General features: G+C 54.6%; 1 protein-coding gene across 8 annotated transcripts in view; it reads left to right on the top strand.

The window, feature by feature from the left end:
* The window catches only part of Dtx2 (deltex E3 ubiquitin ligase 2), a 32,440-nt gene that overhangs the window by 9,784 nt on the left and 1,065 nt on the right, over positions 1 to 21,591 (top strand). For 4 of the 8 annotated variants that reach the window (XM_046422764.2, XM_046422765.2, XM_046422767.2 and 1 more), the window contains 8 exons: positions 1,204 to 1,559; positions 3,721 to 4,357; positions 9,885 to 10,033; positions 14,333 to 14,473; positions 17,315 to 17,388; positions 18,837 to 18,995; positions 19,979 to 20,140; positions 21,110 to 21,199. In XM_046422764.2, the coding sequence (XP_046278720.1) occupies positions 1,292 to 1,559; positions 3,721 to 4,357; positions 9,885 to 10,033; positions 14,333 to 14,473; positions 17,315 to 17,388; positions 18,837 to 18,995; positions 19,979 to 20,140; positions 21,110 to 21,199 (1,680 nt within the window). In that variant the 5' untranslated portion in view covers positions 1,204 to 1,291. The remainder of the gene's footprint in view (positions 1 to 1,203; positions 1,560 to 3,720; positions 4,358 to 9,884; positions 10,034 to 14,332; positions 14,474 to 17,314; positions 17,389 to 18,836; positions 18,996 to 19,978; positions 20,141 to 21,109; positions 21,200 to 21,591) is intronic. The other 4 variants (XM_058572230.1, XM_058572233.1, XM_058572231.1 and 1 more) reach the window with 4 other exon arrangements.

Raw genomic sequence — 21,591 nt, forward strand, 5'->3', positions numbered from 1 at the left:
GTATTTTTTTTTAAATTTGTTTTTAATTTTTTTTAGTTGTAGATGGACACAATACCTTTATTTTCTTTATTTACTTTTATGTGGTGCTGAGGATGGAACCCAATGCCTCACATTTGGTAGGCAAGCGCTCTGCCACTAAGCACAACTCCAGCCCCCCCCCATTTTTTTTTTTTTTAAAGAGAGAGGAAATTTTAATATTTATTGTTTAGTTTTTGGCAGACACAACATCTTTGTATGTGGTGCTGAGGATCGAACCTGGGCCGCACGCATGCCAGGCGAGCGTGCTACCGCTTGAGCCACATCCCCAGCCCTCCAGCCCCTTCTTTTGGTATTGTCACTAAGTGTTGGACTCTGTTTTTGTACCAGTGCTCAGGGGCCATCACGATATGGTGTGCTGGAAGACCTCTCTTGGGACAGCTGCAGGTGCATCCTGGTGTCCTCGCCCAGGGCCACTTAGTCAGATTCCAAACTAGGGTGTGTTGGATACTGAGCACATAGCGAGGCCCCTGCTATGGGCAGCAGCCATCTGCTGGCCAGCAGGACATGGACCAGCTTCGCGCTTGTGTGTAGCTGCCTGGTCAGTAGAGTTCTTGTCTGTGACAGGTGACTGGGAGAAGCTGTCCTGGGAGACCATTGGTCAGGAAGGTCCAGGCATAGGGAGTTGGGTGTGGGAAGGCTGGAAAAGGCATTCTGATGTTTATCTGGGGTGTCCCTTGTGGTCAGTGATGCTGGGGGCACCTGGAGACCTGGAGGAACCAGACCTGAGCTTCAGCCTCAGGTCTGCCCCTGTCCCTGGGGTCCTGGGCCTCTGGTCCTTCCTGAGACACACGGCTTCCTCATCTATAGTAATAGTGGGTGTTCACTTGTACCTCCCTGCACCGGGAGCTCTGGATGCCTCATGCATCATGGGCTTAACCACAAGGATTTGCGGGGACTCAAAAATATAGACAGTGAAAGGATCAACTGAGGATTTGGGTCAGAGGAAAGTCATTGGTAACAAGCTGGGCTAATGATTAGCAACCCAAATTACATCTTCCTATAAGGAAGTAGGCTACAGAAACAACTAGGAATTCATCTTGGCTGACAGAACAGAGACCCATCAGGTACTTGCTTATTCACATGCCCCCAGGGAGAAGGCCTGATCCTCAGCGCCAGCCTCAGATGTGCATGAGTAACTAACTGCTGTGACTGTCCTGTTCCCAGGTCTGCTGGAGGCGCCGGGCAATGAACCTGAGACTGCAGCCCAGAGTGGTCTGAAGGCATCGGGGAAGCAGAGGGAGTCCCGGGGAAGATGGCCATGGCCCCAAGCCCTTCCCTGGCACAGGTGTACACCAGCCCTGTGGCAGTGGCTGTGTGGGAATGGCAGGATGGGCTGGGGACCTGGCACCCCTACAGTGCCACAGTCTGTAGCTACATCGAACAACAGTTTGTCCAGCAGAAGGGCCAGCGGTTCGGGCTGGGGAGCCTGGCCCACAGCATCCCTTTAGGCCAGGCTGACCCCTCACTGGCCCCTTATATTATCGACCTCCCCAGTTGGACCCAGTTCCGCCAGGACACTGGTAAGACTTCTGTCTCTGGTACACATCTGAATGCCTCTTTTGGGCCAGGTGCTGTGCTGTGGGGGTTGTGGATGTGACTTGCAGAGCTTAATCCTACTCCTGAAACAACACTACTGGGGTTTAGGGGCTGTGCGGGAGAATGGCTTCCCCCAGGTGACTCATAGAGGACATGTGCTGTAGGAGCACGTTGGCCAGTTGTGGCTCACCCTTTCCCCCTGTCTCCCAAACCAGGAATGTCTGCCCTCGCCTTCAGGGCTCTGAGGTCCCCGGCTGGCCGCAGGGAGGCGCTCTGTGTGGTGCTGTGAGGGCCTGGAGGTGCGCTTGCTCCTCCGCTCAGTGACTGGACCTGGGCAGGGTACTTGGCTCCTGGGCATTTGTGTTTGCTCCTCTTATATTGTTTGTGCTGGGAATTGACTCCAGGGACACTTTACCACTGAGCCACATGTCCCCAGCCCTACTTATTTTTATTTAAGACAGGGTCTTGCTAAATTGCTCAGGGCCTCATAAGTTGCTAAGGATTACTTTGAATTTGGGATCCTCCTCTGCCTCAGCCTCCTGAGTTGCTGGAGTTGCAGTGTGTGCCACCGAGCCCATCTACTTCTGTATTTTTAAATCTGTGATGTGTTTGGATTAGTATTACTGAAAATGGGGCCATCAGCTTCCTTTGGAGCTGTCCCTTTCCCTTCAATCTAGTGGTTCTTGATTGGGGTAATTTTTGTTCTCGGGGACATTTGACAGAGTTTAGAGACTTTTTTGGTTTTCATGATTGGGTGGGCAGGGGTTGCTGTCATCCAGTGGGTAGAAACCAGGGACCCTGTTCAGCATCCTAACAGAGCACAGGGCAGGTGGGTGCGGATGACAGTCCCTAGCTTCATGGTGTGCCCAGGAGAACAAAATTTGTTCTTTGGGGTCCACCAGGCCTTTGCCCCGTACAACAAACCCTTGCTCTCTGGGGCCAGGTCTGCACCCAGGCTGAACACAAAATTTGAGAAAGAGAGGACTGATGACACATGGTGGATGGCAGTAGACAACTATGTGTGCTCACCAGGCTGCGAACTGTTAGGTACTGGCTGAGGCCACTTTGAAGTTTCAGCTCGGCCAGCCAGGTCACTGGGACAGACAGACCAACCTACAGAGCAGGAGAACTTTACCATTCCCTGGAAGGAATTTGAACTTTATTCTGAAAGGGGGAGCCATGCTTAGACAGTAGAGTGACATGTGGTTTGGGGACTAAGGGTGTCCCCACTTCCCCAAAGCTGGGATCCAGGCAAAGGCTAAGGTCAGGAGACTGAATTATCAGAAGGGAATTACTACTGGGCCCTGTGGTACATGTCTATAATCCCAGCAACTCTGGAGGCTGAGGCAGGAGGATTGCAAGTTCAAAGCCAGCCTTAGCAAATTTGCGAGGCCCTAAGCAACTCAGCAAGACCCTGTCTCAAAATAAAAAAAACTAAAAACAGGCTGGAGATGTGACTCATTGGTTAAGCACCCTGGATTTAAGCCCTGTACAAAAAAAAAAAAAAAAAAAAAGAATATTTTGAGGGTTGGGGATGTAACTCAGTGGTACAGCACATGCTTAAGGCTCTGGGTTCAGTCCCCAGCACCAAAAATAATTATTATTCATTCCAAAAAGCCTTATCAAATTTGAGCCATATTATTTGACCCAAACATCTAGCATTACCTCTTTGCCAAGGAATGTGAATCTCCCTCCCTCTGTCACTTGATCCTTTGGGCCCCAGTTTCTTTGCTTAGAGAGCTTTTACACAAACCCATAAAAGAATAGCCAGCACAGCTGGGGGGTGGCACATGCCTGTAATCACAGTGGTTTTGGAGGCCAAAATAGGAGAATTGATGGCAAGTTTGAGACCAGTCTCAGCATCTTAGCTGAGGCTATCTCAGAATAGAAAGGGTTGGGATGCAGCTTTACACTGTTGGGTTCAGTCTTCAGTAATAGGGGGAAAAAAAGAATAGCCAACACCAATCCTTAGGTACCTGCACTTTATTTTGTTTGGCTGTGGGGGTGTATCTAGTGGGATAGCACATGCTTAGCATGCATTTGACCCTGGGTTTGTCCCCAGCTCCAAAAAAAAAAAAAGCGATTTCCCCGGGTTTGGGGGTGACTATCCGCTCTGGGTTCATGGGTCCTGCTCCTCTTAAACAGGCACCATGCGGGCTGTGCGCAGGCACCTGTTCCCCCAGCACTCAGCCCCAGGCCGGGGCATCACCTGGGAGTGGCTGAGTGACGACGGCTCCTGGACCGCTTATGAAGCCAGCGTCTGCGACTATCTGGAGCAGCAGATGGCCAGGGGCAACCAGCTTGTGGACTTGGCTCCCCTGGGCTACAACTACACTGTCAACTATGCCACCCACACGCAAACCAACAAGACGTCCAGCTTTTGCCGGAGCGTGCGGCGCCAGGCAGGGCCGCCTTACCCAGTGACCACTGTCATTGCCCCACCGGGCCACACCGGAGTCGCCTGCTCTTGCCATCAGTGCCTCCACGGCAGCGGAACTGGCCCTGTGTCAGGCCGTTACCGCCACTCCATGACTAACCTCCCTGCGTACCCTGTGCCCCAGGGCTCCCACAGGACCGCTATTGTCTTTGGGGCCCACCAGGCCTTTGCCCCGTACAACAAACCCTCGCTCTCTGGGGCCAGGTCTGCACCCAGGCTGAACACAACCAACCCCTGGGGTGGGGCACCTCCTGCCCTGGGGAGCCAGCCCTTCTTCCGCTCCAGCCTCTCCCATCTGGGACCGCAGCTCCTGCCCCCAGGACCGTCCACTTCAGGTGGAGCCAGGTATCTCATGTTATCGCTGGTCTTTCTGTCCTCCCTTCAGGTCTCTGCAGATGGGAAGATGTGGCCGGGTGCCTGCCCCCTTGGTTGTCCCTGTTGTATTGTCTTTGCTGTGTCACGGGGTTGCTGAGGTGCCGTGGTCCTCCATAGTCTGGCATCCCATGGAGCTACCTGACCTTTGATTCTTGAGTCTCAGTAGCTGCCACATGGGTTAAAATCAGCAGTTCTTCCATTTCCTCAGGATAAAGGGCTCTGTGAAACTGAGTTCTAGACCTTTGACCTGCACTTGTCCCCATGGCTAGTGCTGTCCATACCTGGCACATTTTCGGTAACTAGGGATGAACTGATTCTCAGTGCCAGACACCAAAGGGATGTAGAGAGAGAAGGTGTACCTCTGATCCCTAAGCCCACAGTCTAGGTCTAGGTCGCAGGAGAGCCAGGAGCTCAGGGTAAGGAGAAGAATGTTGAAGTATGTGGCTCTGTGGCCACTGGTGGCACTAGTGATACAGCTACCAGATTGGTGCAGTCCAGCCCAGAGTATCTTTTTTTTTTTTGGTACCGGTGATTGAACCCGCAGTCACTTAACCACTGAGCCACATCCCCAGCTCCCTTTTTTTTTTTAATATTTATTTTTTATACTTGTAGTTGGACACAATACCTTTATTCCATCCATTAATTTTTATGTGGTGCTGAGGATCGAGCACAGGGCCCTGCACATGCTAAGCGAGCGCTCTACCGCTGAGCCACAATCCCAGCCCCCCAGTTCCTTTTTTAATGTTTTATTTTGCAACAGTGTCTCTTAAGTCCTTAGGGCCTTGCTAAGTTGCTGAGGCTAGCCTGGAGCTTGGTGATCCTCCTGTCTCAACTTCCAAAGTCACTGAAATTACAGGCATGTGCCACTGCATCTCATAACATTTATATTTTCAAATTGTATTTAATTTTGTGATACTGGGAATTAAACCAAAGTGTGCTCTGTTACTAAACTATAGCCCTAATTCTTTTTTATTTTGAGAAAGGGTCTTGTTGAGTTGCCCAGGCTGGCCTCCAATTTGTGATCCTCCTGTCTCAGCCTCCTGAGTAGATGGGATTATGCTAAGCCAGGTACCTCCTGGGGCTTCTTAAATTCTTACAAATTACTTTGAGGCAAATTTGTAAATAGCATTAGAGCTGGGATTCTGGGATTTAGTCAGGTGATTTGTTTTCTTCTCATGGTACAAAGCTCTCATTAGTCTCCCCCTAATATTTGTTGTGGTTTTTGCTCCCCCCCCTGAGGGCCTCAGACCCTCTTGGCCCTATTAGTGCAGGCCAGGCAAGTGACAAGGAGGAGGTAGATGGGCCCATGGTGTTTCCCTCTGGTGCTGGGCGGACCTCACATGTCACAGCTTGCTCTGCATCAAAGCCAGGAGGAACCAGGCCAACCTGCCTGGTGGAGACTCTTCAGAGCGCCTGCCTCCCCTGCCTCCTGGGATGGGTGTGCGTCCCTCTTCCTCCAGTGGCTGGGGCTGGGAGGGTGTGACTGCACTGTGTGCGCCTCTCCAGGCTTTGGAAAACAAGGCTTGTCCTGGGCCTAGTTTGTAATGTGACCTTCCTCAGTTTCAGGGGCTTGATTAAAAATCTGATCTCTTACCCCTGCAGGCCGGGAGAACGGAGCAATCCTTGGCACTGTGTCCTCCTGGGGCTGTGGTAGAGTTCTCAAAGCCAAGTGAATGTCAACAGCACTGGGTGAAAGTTACTTGTCACGTGGAGGGAAGAGGTGGGAGGACAGGCAGTGCAAGTCCAGACCACAGCGAGGGCTGGGGGGAGCCCAAGAGAGAGTCGGTAGCACCTGGGCTGCCATCTGAGCGAGTGGCAGTGCAGGCTGTTGGGGAGCCCATGTCTGTTTTTGGAATGCCTGGGCTGCTTTTTTTTTGCTGCGTTGGGGAGCACACCCAGACCCTGAGCATGCTGGCAAGCGCTCTGCCACCGCCGCACCCTCAGCCCCATGCATGTGGTCCTCCATTGCTTCTTGCTCAATCTGAGTGAAACCGGCTGTGTGATTCTTCTTGTGCCCCCAGGAATGTGCAGTAATATGTGGCAGGCTGGGCATTTGTAACTGAGCTGCTGGGTTTAAGTACATTTCCTGGTAGCTGAAGTTTATCCCTTTAAGCACCAAAACTTTTGTTGTGATGAGGGAGGGTGAAACTGCAATGTGTGTCATGCACACTCCTGTCTTCTGTAAGAGAGAGAATGACAACTTGCCAACTTGCTTGGCATTTTGATGATTGGGTGGTGATCATGATCAGCATTTTTTTTTTTTTTTTTTTGGTACTGGGGTTTGAACCCAGGGGTACCTAACTACTGAGCCACATCCCCAGCCCCACCCCTTTAAATATTTAGAGAAAAGGGCTAAATTGCTTTAGGGCCTTGTTAAGTGCTGAGGTTGGCTTTTAGCTCTCAATCCCTCTGCCTCAACCTCCTGAGCTGCGGGATTGCAGGTTGCTCCACACACGCAGCGTGATCGGCCGTGGAGCCTGGTGCTGGGTTAGCCCGTGGGCGCTGCCCTCCCTCACTAAACGTCCTCACCACATGGCGCTCCTGGTTTGCTTGCATCTGCTGTTCTTGCCGCCACTGCTGTCCTGGCCTGGGAGACGACTCCCCCCTCCCCGTGCTGGCCGGGCATTCTGGCTGTGGCTATCCTTAGGCCTGTGGGATTGGAGTCCTGGGTGTAGTGAGAGCCTTGCTCCTAGTTTGCCTTGGGCCTTTGGATAAGTGCTGGTTTTTTTCCATGGTGATTTTCCTGTCCGGATTCAGGAGTTGGGCTGGCCGATTTGTTCCCTTTTGTTCTGATCTTGTTGCTTTGCAGGGTTTACTGAGGGCCTGCCTTTTGTTCCCTCTGCTCCACGGGAGACCTGGGGAGCCTGGTGTTTGTGTAGGGCTTAGATCGCGGAGGGCTTAGCTGCCCTGGGGCCTTCAGAGTTAGCCTGCAGGGAAACTGGAGCTCAGGAGGGGTCTTGCATGCCCAGGAAGCACAGCTCACAGGGTTGGAGGGGTTGAGAATAGTGTCTCAGGCCTCACATTCTGGGCTCTTTGTGTGACAGGTGCCTTCTGTGTGCCAGGTTGGCACTGGCTGCCAGTTGAAGGTGGGGTGGGGGTGGAAGAAGCTTTGGATGTCCTTCCCTTCAGCCTCCTCACTCTGCCCCTGAGTCTTCTCAGGATGGCGGACAGGTGAATGTGCTTCCAGTCTGTCTTCCTCCTGCTACTTCCTGAACACAGCAGGAACTTGTATGGAGGAGGGGCTAGATAAAGACAATTGGAGAATTTTCTACAAAACCTGGCCACACTTCCTGGTCTCAGTCGCTGGAAGCCTCACTGTAGGGTCTCTGCTCTAGGCCTTGGTGATAGAACCAAAAAAGCAGACTTTCTGTCCAGATGTGCACCTTTCCTTGGGAGGGAGGGCTCCACTTCCTGGGGTCTTTCCATGAGGGGAGCAGCCATTTCTGGAGGATATTTGAGCTTGGCCCCTCTAGCCCACTCTGTTCTGACTCATTTGAAGCTGCAGAGTCAAGCTTGGGTTTTTCTGGCCTCTTAGCTGAGGCCGCAGCTCTTTGCTCCCTGGAGAACTGGCCTGGGAAATGAGCAGGAGTCTCAGCACCTTCACTTAGGAGCCTCAGAGTCATTAGGTGATCACCTTCCTCTAAGAGAGGACAGTTGAAGCATCTCAGGAAGGAGCTTGGCTTGATTATAATGACAAAGACCTCAGCCCAGGTGGCCAGCTCCCAGTCCCTTTTGCATGATCAGAACACCCTGGTCCATTTTCTACTCCTGCCTTTGGGCTTAGAGTAGTGAGGGAGGCAGGAGGCTGGGCTTTGTGTAGTCCAGCCATGCAGGGCATCTTGTTGGGAAGATAGCAAGAAATATATAACCTCCATCTTAGCTCAGGTGAACGCGGGAGCCCTGGCCTGCCCAGCCTACAGAACCCAGGCTGTCCTGGGGAGCTCCCGTGTGGGGACCATGTGGTGGGAGGGTTTTGTAATCTTGATATTTCATCACCTCTAATGGGCAGGGATGGATGGGAGGTCCCAGGCTGGAGGGAGGAGGAGCTGGCAAGAGCTCCTTCCCCAGTTGTTCTCAGTGGAGAGTTGGCCCCAAACTAATGATGTGCATTGTTACCATTTTAAACAGTTGAGGATTTACAACCAAATGAATGACTTTGAACATAGTCACTCTGGGAAGCAGAATCTTCATTTAAAAAAAATATTTTTTTGCAATGCTAGGAATAGAACCCAGGGCCTTGCATGCTCTGAGGCATTTGCTATGCCCCTGAGTTATAACCCCAGCCTAAGATCCCTTAAAAAAGTGCATACCTGTAATCCCAGCGGCTGGGGAGGCTGAGGCAGGAGGATTGTGAGTTCAAGGCGCTAAGCTACTCAGTGAGAGCTGGGGATGTGGCACAGTGGTTGAGTGCCCCGGAGTTCAATCCCTTCCCCCCCCCCCCCAAAAAAAAAAAAGCAAATCCCAAAAACCTTTTTGGTATGAATTTTAGATTTATAGAAAAGTTACAAAAATAGTACAGTTTCCATAGCTCTCTCATCAGATGCCATCTCATGGGCACAGTGGGGCAAGCCTGTCATCCTAGCTACTCAGAAGGCTGAGGCATGAGGATGGCATGTTTGAGGCCAGTCTGGGCAAGTTAGGAAGATCCTGTCTCAAAAAAAATTTAAACACTGCAGATGTAAGTCAGTGGTAGGTACTTGCCTAGCACACACAAGGCTCTGGGTTCAGTGTTTACTACCACAGATGTCCTGTCTGTATTCTGGGGGTGGGTGTCCCACCCTTGAACTGCTTGATCAGGCTCTCTGGGCAGCAGTGGTGTTTTGTGTGGTGGTGTTGGGATGGAACCCAGGGCCTCCACGGCCAGGTGAGTGCTACACCCCTGAGCTGCACCCCGACTCCGTCTCACTTGAACATTTCTCAACCATGGTGTCCTCAGAATCAGGAGGTAACCCTGTTGGACTCGCCATTTTCTGCTCCTGCCCTCTTTCTGTCCCAGGACCCTACCCAGGGCCCTGCTTTACCAGCCATTGCCATTCTCCTCTCTCCAGGTGGAACCAATCCCAGTCAGTCTTTCAAAGCTCACCACTTTAACAAGGTGCTTGATCAAACGTTTCTTGATTTGGGTTTGTCTGATCTTTTTCCACGATTGGACTAAGACATGCATTTTTTTAGCAGGAATCCCACAATAATGATGATAAGTCCCTTTGGGAGCATCTTATTGTGGCCTGCAAGATACTGATTTGCCTTGTTACTGGTGGTGATGTCCTTGATCACTAACTAACATGGACGTGGTCTCCACCGTGATCTCCGCAGGGCTCCCTGAGATCTTCACTGTAATGAAGCTAGTGAGCTCAGAATGTTGCGAGCTCCTCTTTTAGGGTCATCTTTATGGTCTTTGAACTGTTCAAAAAAGAACCCAGGGGCTCCTTCCCTCGGAGGCAGCTGGGGAAGCAGGAAGGTGCCTCAACTCAGTGCGGTTCCCTCCCCTCTTTTCCAGGGAGGCAGTGCCCTGTACTCAGCTTTGCTCTCTTCTCTCCTCCCCAAGTGCCTCCCTTCCCAGCGGTCCCTCCAGCAGCCCTGGGAGCATCCCCTCCACTGTGCCATTGCAGATGCCAAAGCCCAGCAGGGTCCAGCAAGCACTGGCAGGTAGGTTCCCTGAACAGGCTGTGCCCCGCAGGGCTTGGTGGGAAGGATGAGGTGGGAGGGCTTGTCACCTTCTGGGCCCTCAGGTGTATCTAAAGGGGTTCCTTGGGGGAGTGCTGCCTCTTTCCAATGGTGGTGTACCCCAGGACATGAGCTTGGGTGCCCGCCCCTGAGCGTTCTGGGGCGGTGGGACCTGATGTGGTGCATTGGTGTGGACCTTTCTCATCCTTTTTAATTTTTGAATTGAATGAGAGAGCCACCTTTCTGCCCTGAAGTGCTCAAGGCAGGGGCTCTCTGGGGCTCATAAGCCACCTGGTTGTAGCTACATCTTGTCTCCTGGTTCCATGTGGATCATTTGTTGTCTATATATCTTTTTTTTTTTTTTTTTGGTGGTGGTGCTGGGAATTGGACACAGGGCCTTGTGTATGCCAGACACACACTCTACCAGCTGAGCTATACCCCCAGCCCTATATGTCTTGATGCTTATTTATATAAAGTCCTTTTACATTCAGGCCTGGTGGCACCTGCCTATAATCCCAACTACTTGGGAGGCTGAGGCAGGAGGATCACAAATCCAAAGCTAGCTTCAGCAACTTCTCCCCAGCACCACAAAAATAATAAAAGTCTTCTTCTGGGTCTTGAGGCGCCTCTGAGGGCACTCGTAACTTGAGGGAACTGTGAGGTGTGTAAAAGTGCAAGTGTGGCAGTGAACCCCATCATTTGCAACTGGCAGGGGGGGTGACAGTTGGGTTTATTGAGTCCAGGTAGCCTGCAGTGTGGGTAGACTTGCCAGGCCTGGTGCAGGGCGGCTGTGTGATGTTGTCATTGGGACAGTGACTCAGAGGAATGACTGGGGCTCTGGTGTATGTTCCTGTGTTTGATCCCTAAATAACCCAAGGCGTCGGTGAGGAGGCCGAGGCTCAGGGAGTTCAAACCCCTGACGCAGACCTGGGCTCAGAACCTGGGTTCTTCCCTGTGGTACCAGGTGCTCCTGAGCCTGGTGGAGGAAGTGCTGGATGGGGAGGTGACTGTGGTGTAGAAAAGGGGACTGTGGGTGGCATCAGGGGAGTGGCTTGGGGCACAGGAGGCCCTGGGCCCTCCTGGGGGACACAGGAGACACCAAAGGGACACTAGAGAAGTGGTAGAAGATGGACATGGAGGGCAGGGGACTGTAACGGCAGGGAAGCCCGGCAGCTTCTCAGCCCTGCTTCCGCTGCTCAGCCGTGAGCCTCTTCCCAGCCGAGAGGAAAGAGTGAGCAGACATGCTGACCAGGACGTTCCTGCCCACCTTGGGCCACTCAGCATGGGTGCCATAGGTGAGTGACACACCAACGCTGAGTGCTGCTGTGTGCGGGGATGTCCGCGATGGAAAAGGCCTGACCCCCACAGGCCCAGCTCTGAACTTGGGGTCTTCAGCAGCCGCAGCAAGTTCTGCCAGGGTGGCCACTGAGACTGTAATATAGATGTTAAACACCTTTCTTTGTGGCCTTTATGTTTGCCTGAATAGCACTGGCCAACCCCTTCTATACTTTTTTTTTTTTTTGAGATAGGATTTTGTTAGGTTGCTGAGGCTGGCCTCAAACTAGTGGTCCTCTTGCCTCAGCCTCCTGAGTTGTTGGGATTATAGGTGTGCACCACGACACTCGGCTCATTTTTATTTTTTTGTGGTTCTGGGCATGGAACTCAGGGCCTCACACATTCTAAACTGGTAGGGAAACAGACCCCCACAGTTCAGGAAGTTGGTTCCAGGTAGGAAATAACGAGATACTGGAGCCTGTTGCAGATTGCCACCTCTCAGTGGTTGATACCTTTTGGTGGGACCATTTTCTGGGCCACCGGGGAATGAGAGGACCCCAACCAGCCTCCAAGAATCAAGGGCTGGATTCCTGAATGTGCCATGCCTGGCTGCAGGGAGGTGAGCATTTGGGGACAGGCCAGTTTGTAACCACTTCTGTGTGGGCTGAAGGAGCTGTGCCTCCAAGTGTGGTGGGGGTGGAGCCTGTGAAGGAAGAGTAAGTGGCGTCTGTCCCAGTGGCCTGCGGCTTACACTCCTGTTAGGAACTTGCCCAAGACCAGCCAGCAAGGGGTGACCCTGGGCTTGAACCTGGTGGAGAGGCCAGAGTGGAAGGAGGACAGATTGGATCTCAGCCCTGGCCACTAGGTGAAAGGCTGACTCTGGTGTCGGGAAGGCGGTGTGTGCAGTTGTGGAGAGTAGAAATGGGAGCTCGGGCTCCAGGGCCTCTCCACTGAGGGGGCTGTGCCGAGTCCTGCTGCTGAGGAACATGCAGAGGCCCCTGCCTGGGCGGCCCCCAGTCCTGCTCGCTGCTTGCTGCTGCTGTGATGAGTTGAGTCTGTGGGTTTGGGGTGGTTTTCAGACCTTTCTTGAGAAGGCAGAGCCACAGGGCAGGGGCTGCCTTCTCTTCAGGTGTGGTGTGGAGCCTTCCTTCCTTGTTGGTGACTGGAGTATGTGGGACTAGGTCCTGTGGTGACAGGGAAGGAGTGTTGCGATGCTGGCTTCCTGGGGGCTGCCAGTGGTGGCCCTGGGATGCCTTCATTCCTTAGCTGACACGTGGTATGCCTCCTAGGACTGTGCCCTGGGTGCTAGCAATGGTCGTCAGCAGAGCGTGCTCACCCTGTGGTGTGCGTGCTTAGGGGAAGTGGTCAGCTGGAGTGAGTAAGTGATTCCAGATGGTGAAGAGGTGCGAAGGAAAGCAAGGCAGGCACAGGTGTAGAGAGTTGGAGGAGGACACGGTCCCTCTCCATAAAGGGGTCAGGGAAAGCCTAAGGCCTAAGGCCTGCAGAGGTGGCACTTCAGAGATCTGAGTGAAGAGGGACATGTTCAGTCAGAGGACACTGTCCATCCAGAGATGTTTCTCTAAGGGAAACCACCTGTCCCTGCTCCCAACCTCTTTCTGACACCTGTGCCTGTTCGTCATTCTGTCTACCTGACATTCTGTTCCCCGAGGAATACATTTGAGCCCAGGAACAGTCTCAGCTTGTGGTGGCATTGCAGTGACAGCAGGAACAGGGTCAGCATGGGCATCTGGCCCCAGTGTGAGCCTGGGTGCAGGTGCTTCCTGCTGAATGGCTACTACGGTGACTCTTCCCTCACTTGGCTGTGCTGTCCAGCAGGTGGCTAGCCTCTGCCTCTGTCCCTGACTGGGCACATTTGCCAGGTAGGGAGTTTTGATCTTGTCACGAGGCCACAGTGACTGGCCTGGCTACTCCTCGCACATCTGAATCACCTGGTGGGGTGCATCACTGTCTGTCCCAACCTGTCCTGGAGAGGAATGGGGTCCAGGAAGGAGGTGCTCCTGGTACCCTGCTATGCCCAGTGCCTGAGCCATGTTCCAAGGATGGGGAAAACCACTCTCTAGTGTGGCTGAGAAGCCCAGAGCTTCTTTCCTCTGGGGAGAAGGTGCTTTTGAGCCAGACTAATCAGTGACAGGGAGTGGACAGAGGGGTAGGCGAGGGTGTGGTGGGAATGAGGACCTCTAGCAGAACAATGTGTCCCATGCAGTGTTGAGTCATCAGAGAGTAGGAAGGGGACAGCGTCGGGGAGGGAGGGTCCAGCTGGGCAGAGAGGCACATGCATCTCCTCCCTGCTACCTGCTGCAGCTCCTCGCAGTGGCACCCGGGAAGGAACCCACTGCTAGGACCTGGGGGGTCGCCTCAGTGTGGAAGCAGTCCAGAGGGGTGGTGTCCTGCCTCCACCATGTCTCCAGACCATGTCACTAGGTTTGCCAGGTGGGGCAGAGAAAGCAGAAGCAGCCCACAGAAGACAGGATGACTGAAGGGAGGAGGGTGTGGCCAGGCCCAGAGGCCCCATGCGAGGCCAGCCCTTGTCACCAGCCCTGCTCAGGAGGCAGTTTCCGCAGCCTGGCTGCACCCCGCCACATTGCCGCAGCACCTGCCCCTCCTGCGCCTGGCACTGCCCAGAACTGCCGAGGAGGCTTCTTGGGTAGTAATCTCCCCTCTGCTGTTCTAGAGCAAGTGGCCTCCCGCTCCCTGCACGCTCTGGGTACAGGCTGTGAAGTTGCTTGGCAGACACCTGGGGACTTTTGGGCCAGGGCTCTGGTGAGCCGGGCCATTTCACCAGCTCTCTCTGGTTCCTGGTCTGGAACTTGTTCCTGCAGCACAGGGAGCTCCTTCTAGATGCCAGGCTCTCCAAAGATCCTGCAGGTCCTGATGGCCGTTTGTGGTGCTGCCACCTCCGACTCGGCAGGGTTTGTGAAGGTCACCTGCTGAAAGCCTCCTAACATTTCTCCCCCTCTCTGCATGTCTGATCTCGCACCCGTGCAGGCATGACGAGTGTTCTGATGTCAGCCATTGGACTCCCTGTGTGTCTTAGCCGCGCACCCCAGCCTGCCAGCCCTCCCGCCTCCTGTTTGGCCTCTAAAAGCCACAGCTCAGTTAAGAGACTGAGGAAAGTGTCCGTGAAAGGTAGTTCCTATTCACAAATGCTCTCTGGCCTCTGCTAAGCCTCCTCCGAGTCTTGCTGCCTCTGGCTCTCTGTGCCGATTTCTTCTTTAACCTCCATGGCCCTTCTCCCTTCCTGTGGCCCTTCTCCCTGCCCTCGCCTGGCAACAGAGGTGGCTCCTGGGAATCTGACATTCCCAGCACAATCGAAGTGAGAGGGGCTTGTTCATGAGGACCTGTAACTTTGCAAACCTCAAGGTGTGGATGAGGCATGGCTTGGGATTCTGGGATGACTGTTTCTCCACGGGGCCAGTGTATGTATCAAGAAAGGCCCTCAAGTCCGGCGCAGTGACACGGGTCTGTAATCCCAGCGGCAGGGGTGGCTGATGAGATAGGACAATTGTAAGTTCAAAGCCAGCCTCAGCAACAGCAAGGTGCTAAGCAACTCAGTGAGACCCTGCCCCTAAATAAAATACAAAGTAAGGCTGGGTATGTGCTCAGTGGTCGAGTGACCCTGGTTCTAATCCCCAGTACCAAAAAAAATTTAAAAAGGCCCTCAAAATAGCTGTCGGCTTTGCTGCCCATGTGGGTTCCCCTGGTGACCGCTGCCCTGTCCATCATGTGGCCCGGGCAGAAGGGGTTTCACAGCTACAGAAGGTGCTGGGAATTTTAACAAAGTTTGCGTGGAGGAGCTTGTGGCAGTTCTGCGCTGTTCTAAGCTGGACAGTGGAATCGCAGATGGCGTTCTTGATGGTGCCATGCTGGACAGGGGCCTGGGCTGCAGCCCTGTCAGCCTGCCTTTCAGTCTCGGCTCTCACCTGCATTAGCTTCCTGAGCTCACGCAAGTTTCTCCATCCATGAGGTGGCACCTCCTGCTAGGTGGGTTGGGAACAGGAAGGACATGTGAAGTGCTTGGCACGTGCCATCAGTGGCATCGTGAGATGTGGAGGTGTGCCCGGGAAAAGAGCTGGTTTTGGGGTCCTGAGCCCCAGTCCTGGACTCTGTGCGTGCTGCTTTCGCTCTGCCTTGGTGGAGGTGAAACTGGGCAGGGTGACTGGTGACCTCCGGGGCAACCAGTTGCCTGGGAAGAGCACAGGCTCTCAGTAGATCCTGTGGTGTTCTGAGTCCAGATGTGCCTTCCCCGGGGTTGACGGGCTCCTGGTCGGCCCTGGTTGAGAACCGTGGCAAATGGGAGCTCCCTCTGGTTCTGAAAGGCTGCCCGGTGAGCTGGGCCAGGTGCTGGTCCTGGCAGAGGGGTCCCTGGCTCTCCTAGAGCCTCCTGAGGCCACTGGGCTTTTCTAGACTGAAGACTCCCCTCAGTCAGCGGGCGTCCTAGCTTCCAGAATGGCCTCCCTGTGCCTGTGGCCGGGCTCTCACCAGAGCCATCAAATGGGCTCTGGAAGTCTTGGGGGACGGGTGGTCGAAGGAGGTTGTAGGGGAGGTGTATGTGTGGATGGGCTACTAAGTTGTGTGCATGGGGTGTGTGGTGTGTGTAGGACACTTGTGTACATGGGGCATGTATGGGGTACATATGGATGCATGTGGGTATATATGGGGTACATATAGGTGTGGGGGGGTGTGTGTGGATGCATGTGATTGCATGTGGGCGTACGAGTGTGTAAGGTATGTAGGTATATGGTAATATGGTACATGCGTGTGTATGAGACACGGGTATATGGGTACATGGTTATGCATAGGGTGCATGTGGAAACCTGTGGGTGTGGGTGTGCATGGGGTGGGGATGGGGGGGCTATGTGGGTGTGTAACCGTGTGTCTGGGACTCCTTTGCTGGTGGCAGCCCCCTGCTGCTTTAGCTTACTAGGTGTGGGACTTCCCCATTTCTAGCTGAGGAAGCTGCACCTCTGAGGTGGTGGGATGTGGTCATAGCCAGAGAGTCAGAATCAAGTCCCCGATTCTGGCCTCTGCTCCTCCAAGTCACCTTCCCAAATAGTCATGAGCCCTCATATTTCTAAGTGTTTGAGGCCACAGGCTAAGTGCCATGCACTTGGGTTCAAACCAGGAGACCCTTCCCTCCTGGACTCAGGGACCAGGAACCCTAGTGTGACCTTGAGGCAGAATGGGGAGCCCCGCCAGGGCTTTGGCAGGACTGTGCTGCCTCCCCATGTCTTAGGCTCCTGCTGAAGGCTTGGCCGCCCTCTGATTGTCCCTATTGCCTCGGGGAGCCGCTGTGCTGATGCTACCACTGCAGGGCCTCATGTCCCCCTTGCAGGGCTGCATGCTGAGGGGCGTGGAGTCTCCCAACTCTGCACTGCATGTGTACAGCCTGAGCTGCCAGTAGCCAGCACATGTCTCCCTGTGTTCCAGCTGCTTTCCAGAGTCACTTAGCTTGGAGCTGAGTAGGCATGTGACTGAGACCCCCCCCCAGTTCTAGGCAGGTGGTGTATTGTGACAGCATCAGTGCACCTGTCATTTGCAGTGTGCAGACCTATAAGATGCCACATGGGCTAACCTGGTGCATTTTCACACAAGAGTGGTGGAAGCGGAGTAAACAACACTGCCGAAGGTTCTCTGGGGTGGTTCTTCATACATTTTTGGCATTCTCAGAGGGGCCTGGGTCTGATTGCCTGGGATGCAACTTGGGGAGTTGCGAGGTGCTGCTCTGTTTCTGCTCTTCTGCCTCCTCCAGGCCACGCCCCGGGCCTGGTTGGGCCTTGAGGGTGGTCTGGGCGGGGCTGCAGGCCGCCCTGTGCCTGCTCAGGCTGTCCTGGCTTGCCTGCTAACCTTCCATCTTGGCCCCTAACATTTCTTCCTGGCAGCCTGGGCTTCGCCTGTCTGCCTTCCTCCCCGCATTGCTCTCCTCTGCTTGGGTGCTTGGGACAGCACTCACCTTCTCGTCTCTTGCAGAAGGGTCTCCAAAGCCAGAGCCCGAGCAAGTGATCAGAAGCTACACCGAGGAGCTAAAGACACCCCCAGACGAGGTATGTGTCCTGCGAGCCATTGCTGTTTGGTTTGCAGACAAGAATGGACTTCTGCTGAAGGGTCCCTGGCCACGCTCAGCCCATGGGGGACCTCCCCAGAGTCTCTGGAGTGTGCGTCAGGCTCCAGGTCAAGTGCCAACCCCACGCCTCCCAAGGGAGGTGGGCATGATTGGGACAAGGCAGCCAGGGATCCAGGGGCCTGCGTCATTCCCACCTCACAGAAGTGTTTGCCTGAGCCCTGCTCTCAGCACAGACCTGGGTAATGCAGGCCATCCCTGGGGCCAGGGGGCTCGAGACAAGGCTTGGACACGAGACAAGGCTTGGACACATCGGCCTCACTCCCCTCAGGCTGGCACTGGCGCAGGAGTGAGGTGGCCTTATCCAGGTGACACTTGCCTTTCTGACTGGGAGTGCTGGTAAGGGATGTTCCAAAACATGGAAACAAAACCCCACTCTGCTGAGCTACGCCTTGGGGGCTCTGGCACTACTTTCCTCTGACTCTAACGGAGAGTCTTGGAGGTACTGGAGTGGGGTTAAAGGTCAAGCATGCTAGGCTGAACACTGTGGCTCACTCCTGCAATCCCAGCAGCTCGGGAGGCTGAGGCAGGAGGATCAAGAATTCAAAGCCAGCCTCAGCAACTTAGCAAGGCCCTAAGCAACTCAGTGAGACCCTGTCTCTAAATAAAAAATATAAATAAAGAGGGCCAGTGCTGGGGTTGTGGCTCAGTGGTAGAGCACTTGCCTAGCATGTGAGAGGCCCTGGGTTCGATCCTCAGAACCACATTTAAAAAAAAAAAAGAAAGAAAGAAAGTCACTGTGTCTGACTACAATTAAAAAACATTTAAAAAAAAGGAGGGGGGGCGGGGTTGTGGCTCAGTGGTGGAGTGCTTGCCTAGCATGTGTGAGGCCCTGGGTTCCATTTTCAGCACCAGATAAAAAAATAATTAAAGATATGTCCATCTACAGCTTAAACACACACACACACACACACACACACACACACGGCTCAGTGGTTAAGCACCCCCGGATTCAATCCTTGGTACCAAAAAAAGCAAACCAAAAACTCTTCAGCAGGCCCTGGCTCACAGGGTACCTCCACTCCTGAGCACAGTGGTCAAGATCTGGCTCTGACCCTGCCCTGGTTTCATCTCCTACTTGTGCTGGCCTGGTGTCCCCTAAAGCTGCACATGTCTTATTCCATGTTTTGGAACATCCCTGCTTGTCCATCTCACAGTTTCTGTGTCCTTTTAAAAAGGCCAGCTCCCAGCTTCTCCTGTCCTCCCTACTGGCTGTTCTCATTGTCCTTCTGGGCCAGGCTCTGGTCAGCCCTTTGTGGGCACATGTTACAGAGATTGACCCCAGCTGTGGTGTTTCCGCCTTTCCCTCCCAGCCTGGCCCCTTGTGGCCCGGCCAGCTGTTGGCGAGCTCGCCCTGTCTGTTCCCTGCAGGACTGCATCATCTGCATGGAGAAGCTGTGCGTGGTGTCTGGCTATGGCGACGTGACTGACAGCAAGACCCTCGGGCCTGTGGCTGTGGGCCGCCTCACCAAGTGCAGCCATACCTTCCACCTGCTGTGTCTGCTGGCCATGTACTGCAACGGGAACAAGGTGTCCATGGTGGCCCAGGGGCGGGTAGAGGTGACCTGCTCCCACAGCCTTAGTCCCAGCATGCTGGCCCTGAGCAGGAAGCTGGGCAGAACAGCTCTGAGATGTCTGCAGTCCTCGCGCTGCAGCAGGAGGAGGGTCGGCTGCTAGGCCTGGGTAGCAAGCATGGTATTGCTCCTGGAAAGTTAGTCAAGCCCTGGAGCCAGCCTGGAGACCATTTTGAAGGCCTGGCCAGCTCTCCTAGGCCTGCCATGGGCTTTAGGAAGGAAACCAACTCCTGCAGCCAGCTCAGGGAGAGATCCTGGGCTCCTCGTACAGCAGGCTCTATTACCCTCCCACTTCCAGGCACCTCACATCTTCTTTGCGATGTCCCTCTGCAGTCAGGCCTGTGCTTATGAAGAAAAGGCCCAGGGAGGGGAACATGCCCAGGGTCACCTACTGGGTGGTGCAGAGCCAGGCCCCTGATTCAGAGTCCTGTTCTACTCTACAGGGGAAGGGTCCCACTCAGGCTGTCAATGGCTGACCCCTGGCTGCTGTTCCTTTAGAGGGGTTTAGCCAGGGTGAGCAGGGGTTGGGAGGACAGTGGAAACTAAGTCACATGATGGCCATTCGGTCCTGGCTGGGCCCTGTCCGCAGTGTCCCGTCCATCATGTAGCGTCCTGCATGCAGCTCATCATCAGTTGTAGGATTTTCTGTATGGTTTCAAAGGTGACTGGACTAGAGACTTGCTCCTGACCCTGATTTTCCTACCCAATGCCAGTCTCCTGAACTTACCCTTTGAATAAGAGCAGCGTGAGGAGTTGTAGTGTAGAACTTCCCTTTTGACCCTGAGCTGCTGGGGTTCAGGTGCTCTGAGAGGAGGCTGCCTGGGCGCCCTGTGAGCCATGCCAGCTTCTCCCTGATGGCCTCTCCTCCCGCCGAGGCAGTGGCTGACTGTCCAGTGTGGTTGGGCCGCTGGCTCAGTCTGCTGCGTCTGCCTGTCTTAGGATGGGAGCCTACAGTGTCCTTCCTGCAAAACCATCTATGGGGAGAAGACTGGGACCCAGCCCCGGGGGAAGATGGAGGTTTTCAGGTTCCAGGTGTCACTGCCTGGCCACGAGGACTGCGGGACGATACTCATAGTTTACAACATTCCTCACGGCATCCAGGTAAGGGGCCTCCCCAGGAGGGGTCAGTCACACCCAGGTGCTGTTCTCCTGCCCCACCCCGGGGATGGGGTACCAGTATCCCTGCTGCCAGCCTCAGACTCCCTGCTTCCTCGAAGCTGGGGCCAGGGAGGCAGGACGCAAAGGCAGCAGTGCTGGGGACTGCAGCTATGGAGGAAAGCAGTAGCCCTCTGTCCTTCCCTGAGCACAGAAGGCCTCCTGGAGGAGGGGTCATTCCAGCTGGACTTGGGCTGGGCAGAGGACAAGGCAGACAGCAGAAGGAGCCGTGCTGAGGAGCTGCGGAGCGCCCGCAGGCACCAGGGAGTGGGGTGGGGCCCTGTTCCCGAGAGACCTACTCAGTGACCACTAAGCCTGGGCTGGACGTGGCAGGGCCAATGCAAGCACAGGTCCTAGAGGAAAGCCTGGGGCAGGAGTAGCCGGAGCCAGATGGGGTCCACTGTGTGGAGCCTTGATGGAGCCGTGCTCTCCCCCAGGTTTCCTATCTCGCGATCAGTTCAGCACCTCCAAGGGAGGGGACTGAGTTGTAGGCGGTGCAGCCTCTGTGGTGGAGGGCAGGAGGCTGTCACCATCCCTCCCCTGCCACACTGCTCCAGCCAGTTCTTGGAGCAAGGTGCCACCCAGTGAGGGTGTGGAGGGGTGCCCCCAGGGTCACAAAGAAAGATCCGAGGAAACCCAGTGCTTAGAGCATCCCCAGAGCAGAAGAGGGTCAGTCCTGGCTCTTGCAGGGTAGAGTGGCAGTGGTGGTGCCAGACAGATTGGCACAGGCTCAAGGGAGGGCGTTCATGGGGGGAGGCCACATTCACTTTAGTCTTTGAGGGACCAGAGTCATTGGGTCACTTGAGCTGGCCAGGAAAGCTAGAGCATGAGCCTGAGCTTCCGTGTCCTGTGAGCCTCTGCAGCTGTCCATGGCCACCCACAGCTCTCACATCTTGGCATCTGTTCCTTTTTCAGGGCCCTGAGCACCCCAATCCAGGAAAGCCGTTCACTGCCAGAGGGTTTCCCCGCCAGTGCTACCTTCCAGACAACGCCCAGGGCCGCAAGGTGAAGACCCGTTGCCCCCATCACCCCCCACCGCCGTGAGCTCTGCTGGATTCACCTTAATGTGGTAGAAGATGGGGCCCACCAGGACCCCCGGGGAGTGGGCCAGCAGGGGTGGGCCACTGTGTTTGCCACTCCTTTCTAAAGCATTGCTGTGGATCCAGGAAGAGGCCACCAGGATCCAGGAGAGGCTAGGGTGCGGCTAGGGCGCTTGCTTAGTCAGGACGTCCCATGGGTGGGATGGGGTCAGATGGCTGGTCTGTCTGCACTGAGACCTGAACAGGGACTGTGCAGCTATGAGAAAGTCTGGAAGCGCCTTCCAGGCAGATAGAACAGCTGGGTCCAGGCCCCAGGGGGAGGCGGTGGGATGCTGGGCTGGCTGCCTTCTAGGCATG

The sequence above is a fragment of the Marmota monax genome, unplaced genomic scaffold (assembly GCF_021218885.2).
Source record: "Marmota monax isolate L192 unplaced genomic scaffold, Marmota_monax_Labrador192_F-V1.1 WCK01_AAM20220418_F8-fsc00237, whole genome shotgun sequence".
Taxonomy (NCBI): Eukaryota; Metazoa; Chordata; class Mammalia; order Rodentia; family Sciuridae; genus Marmota; species Marmota monax.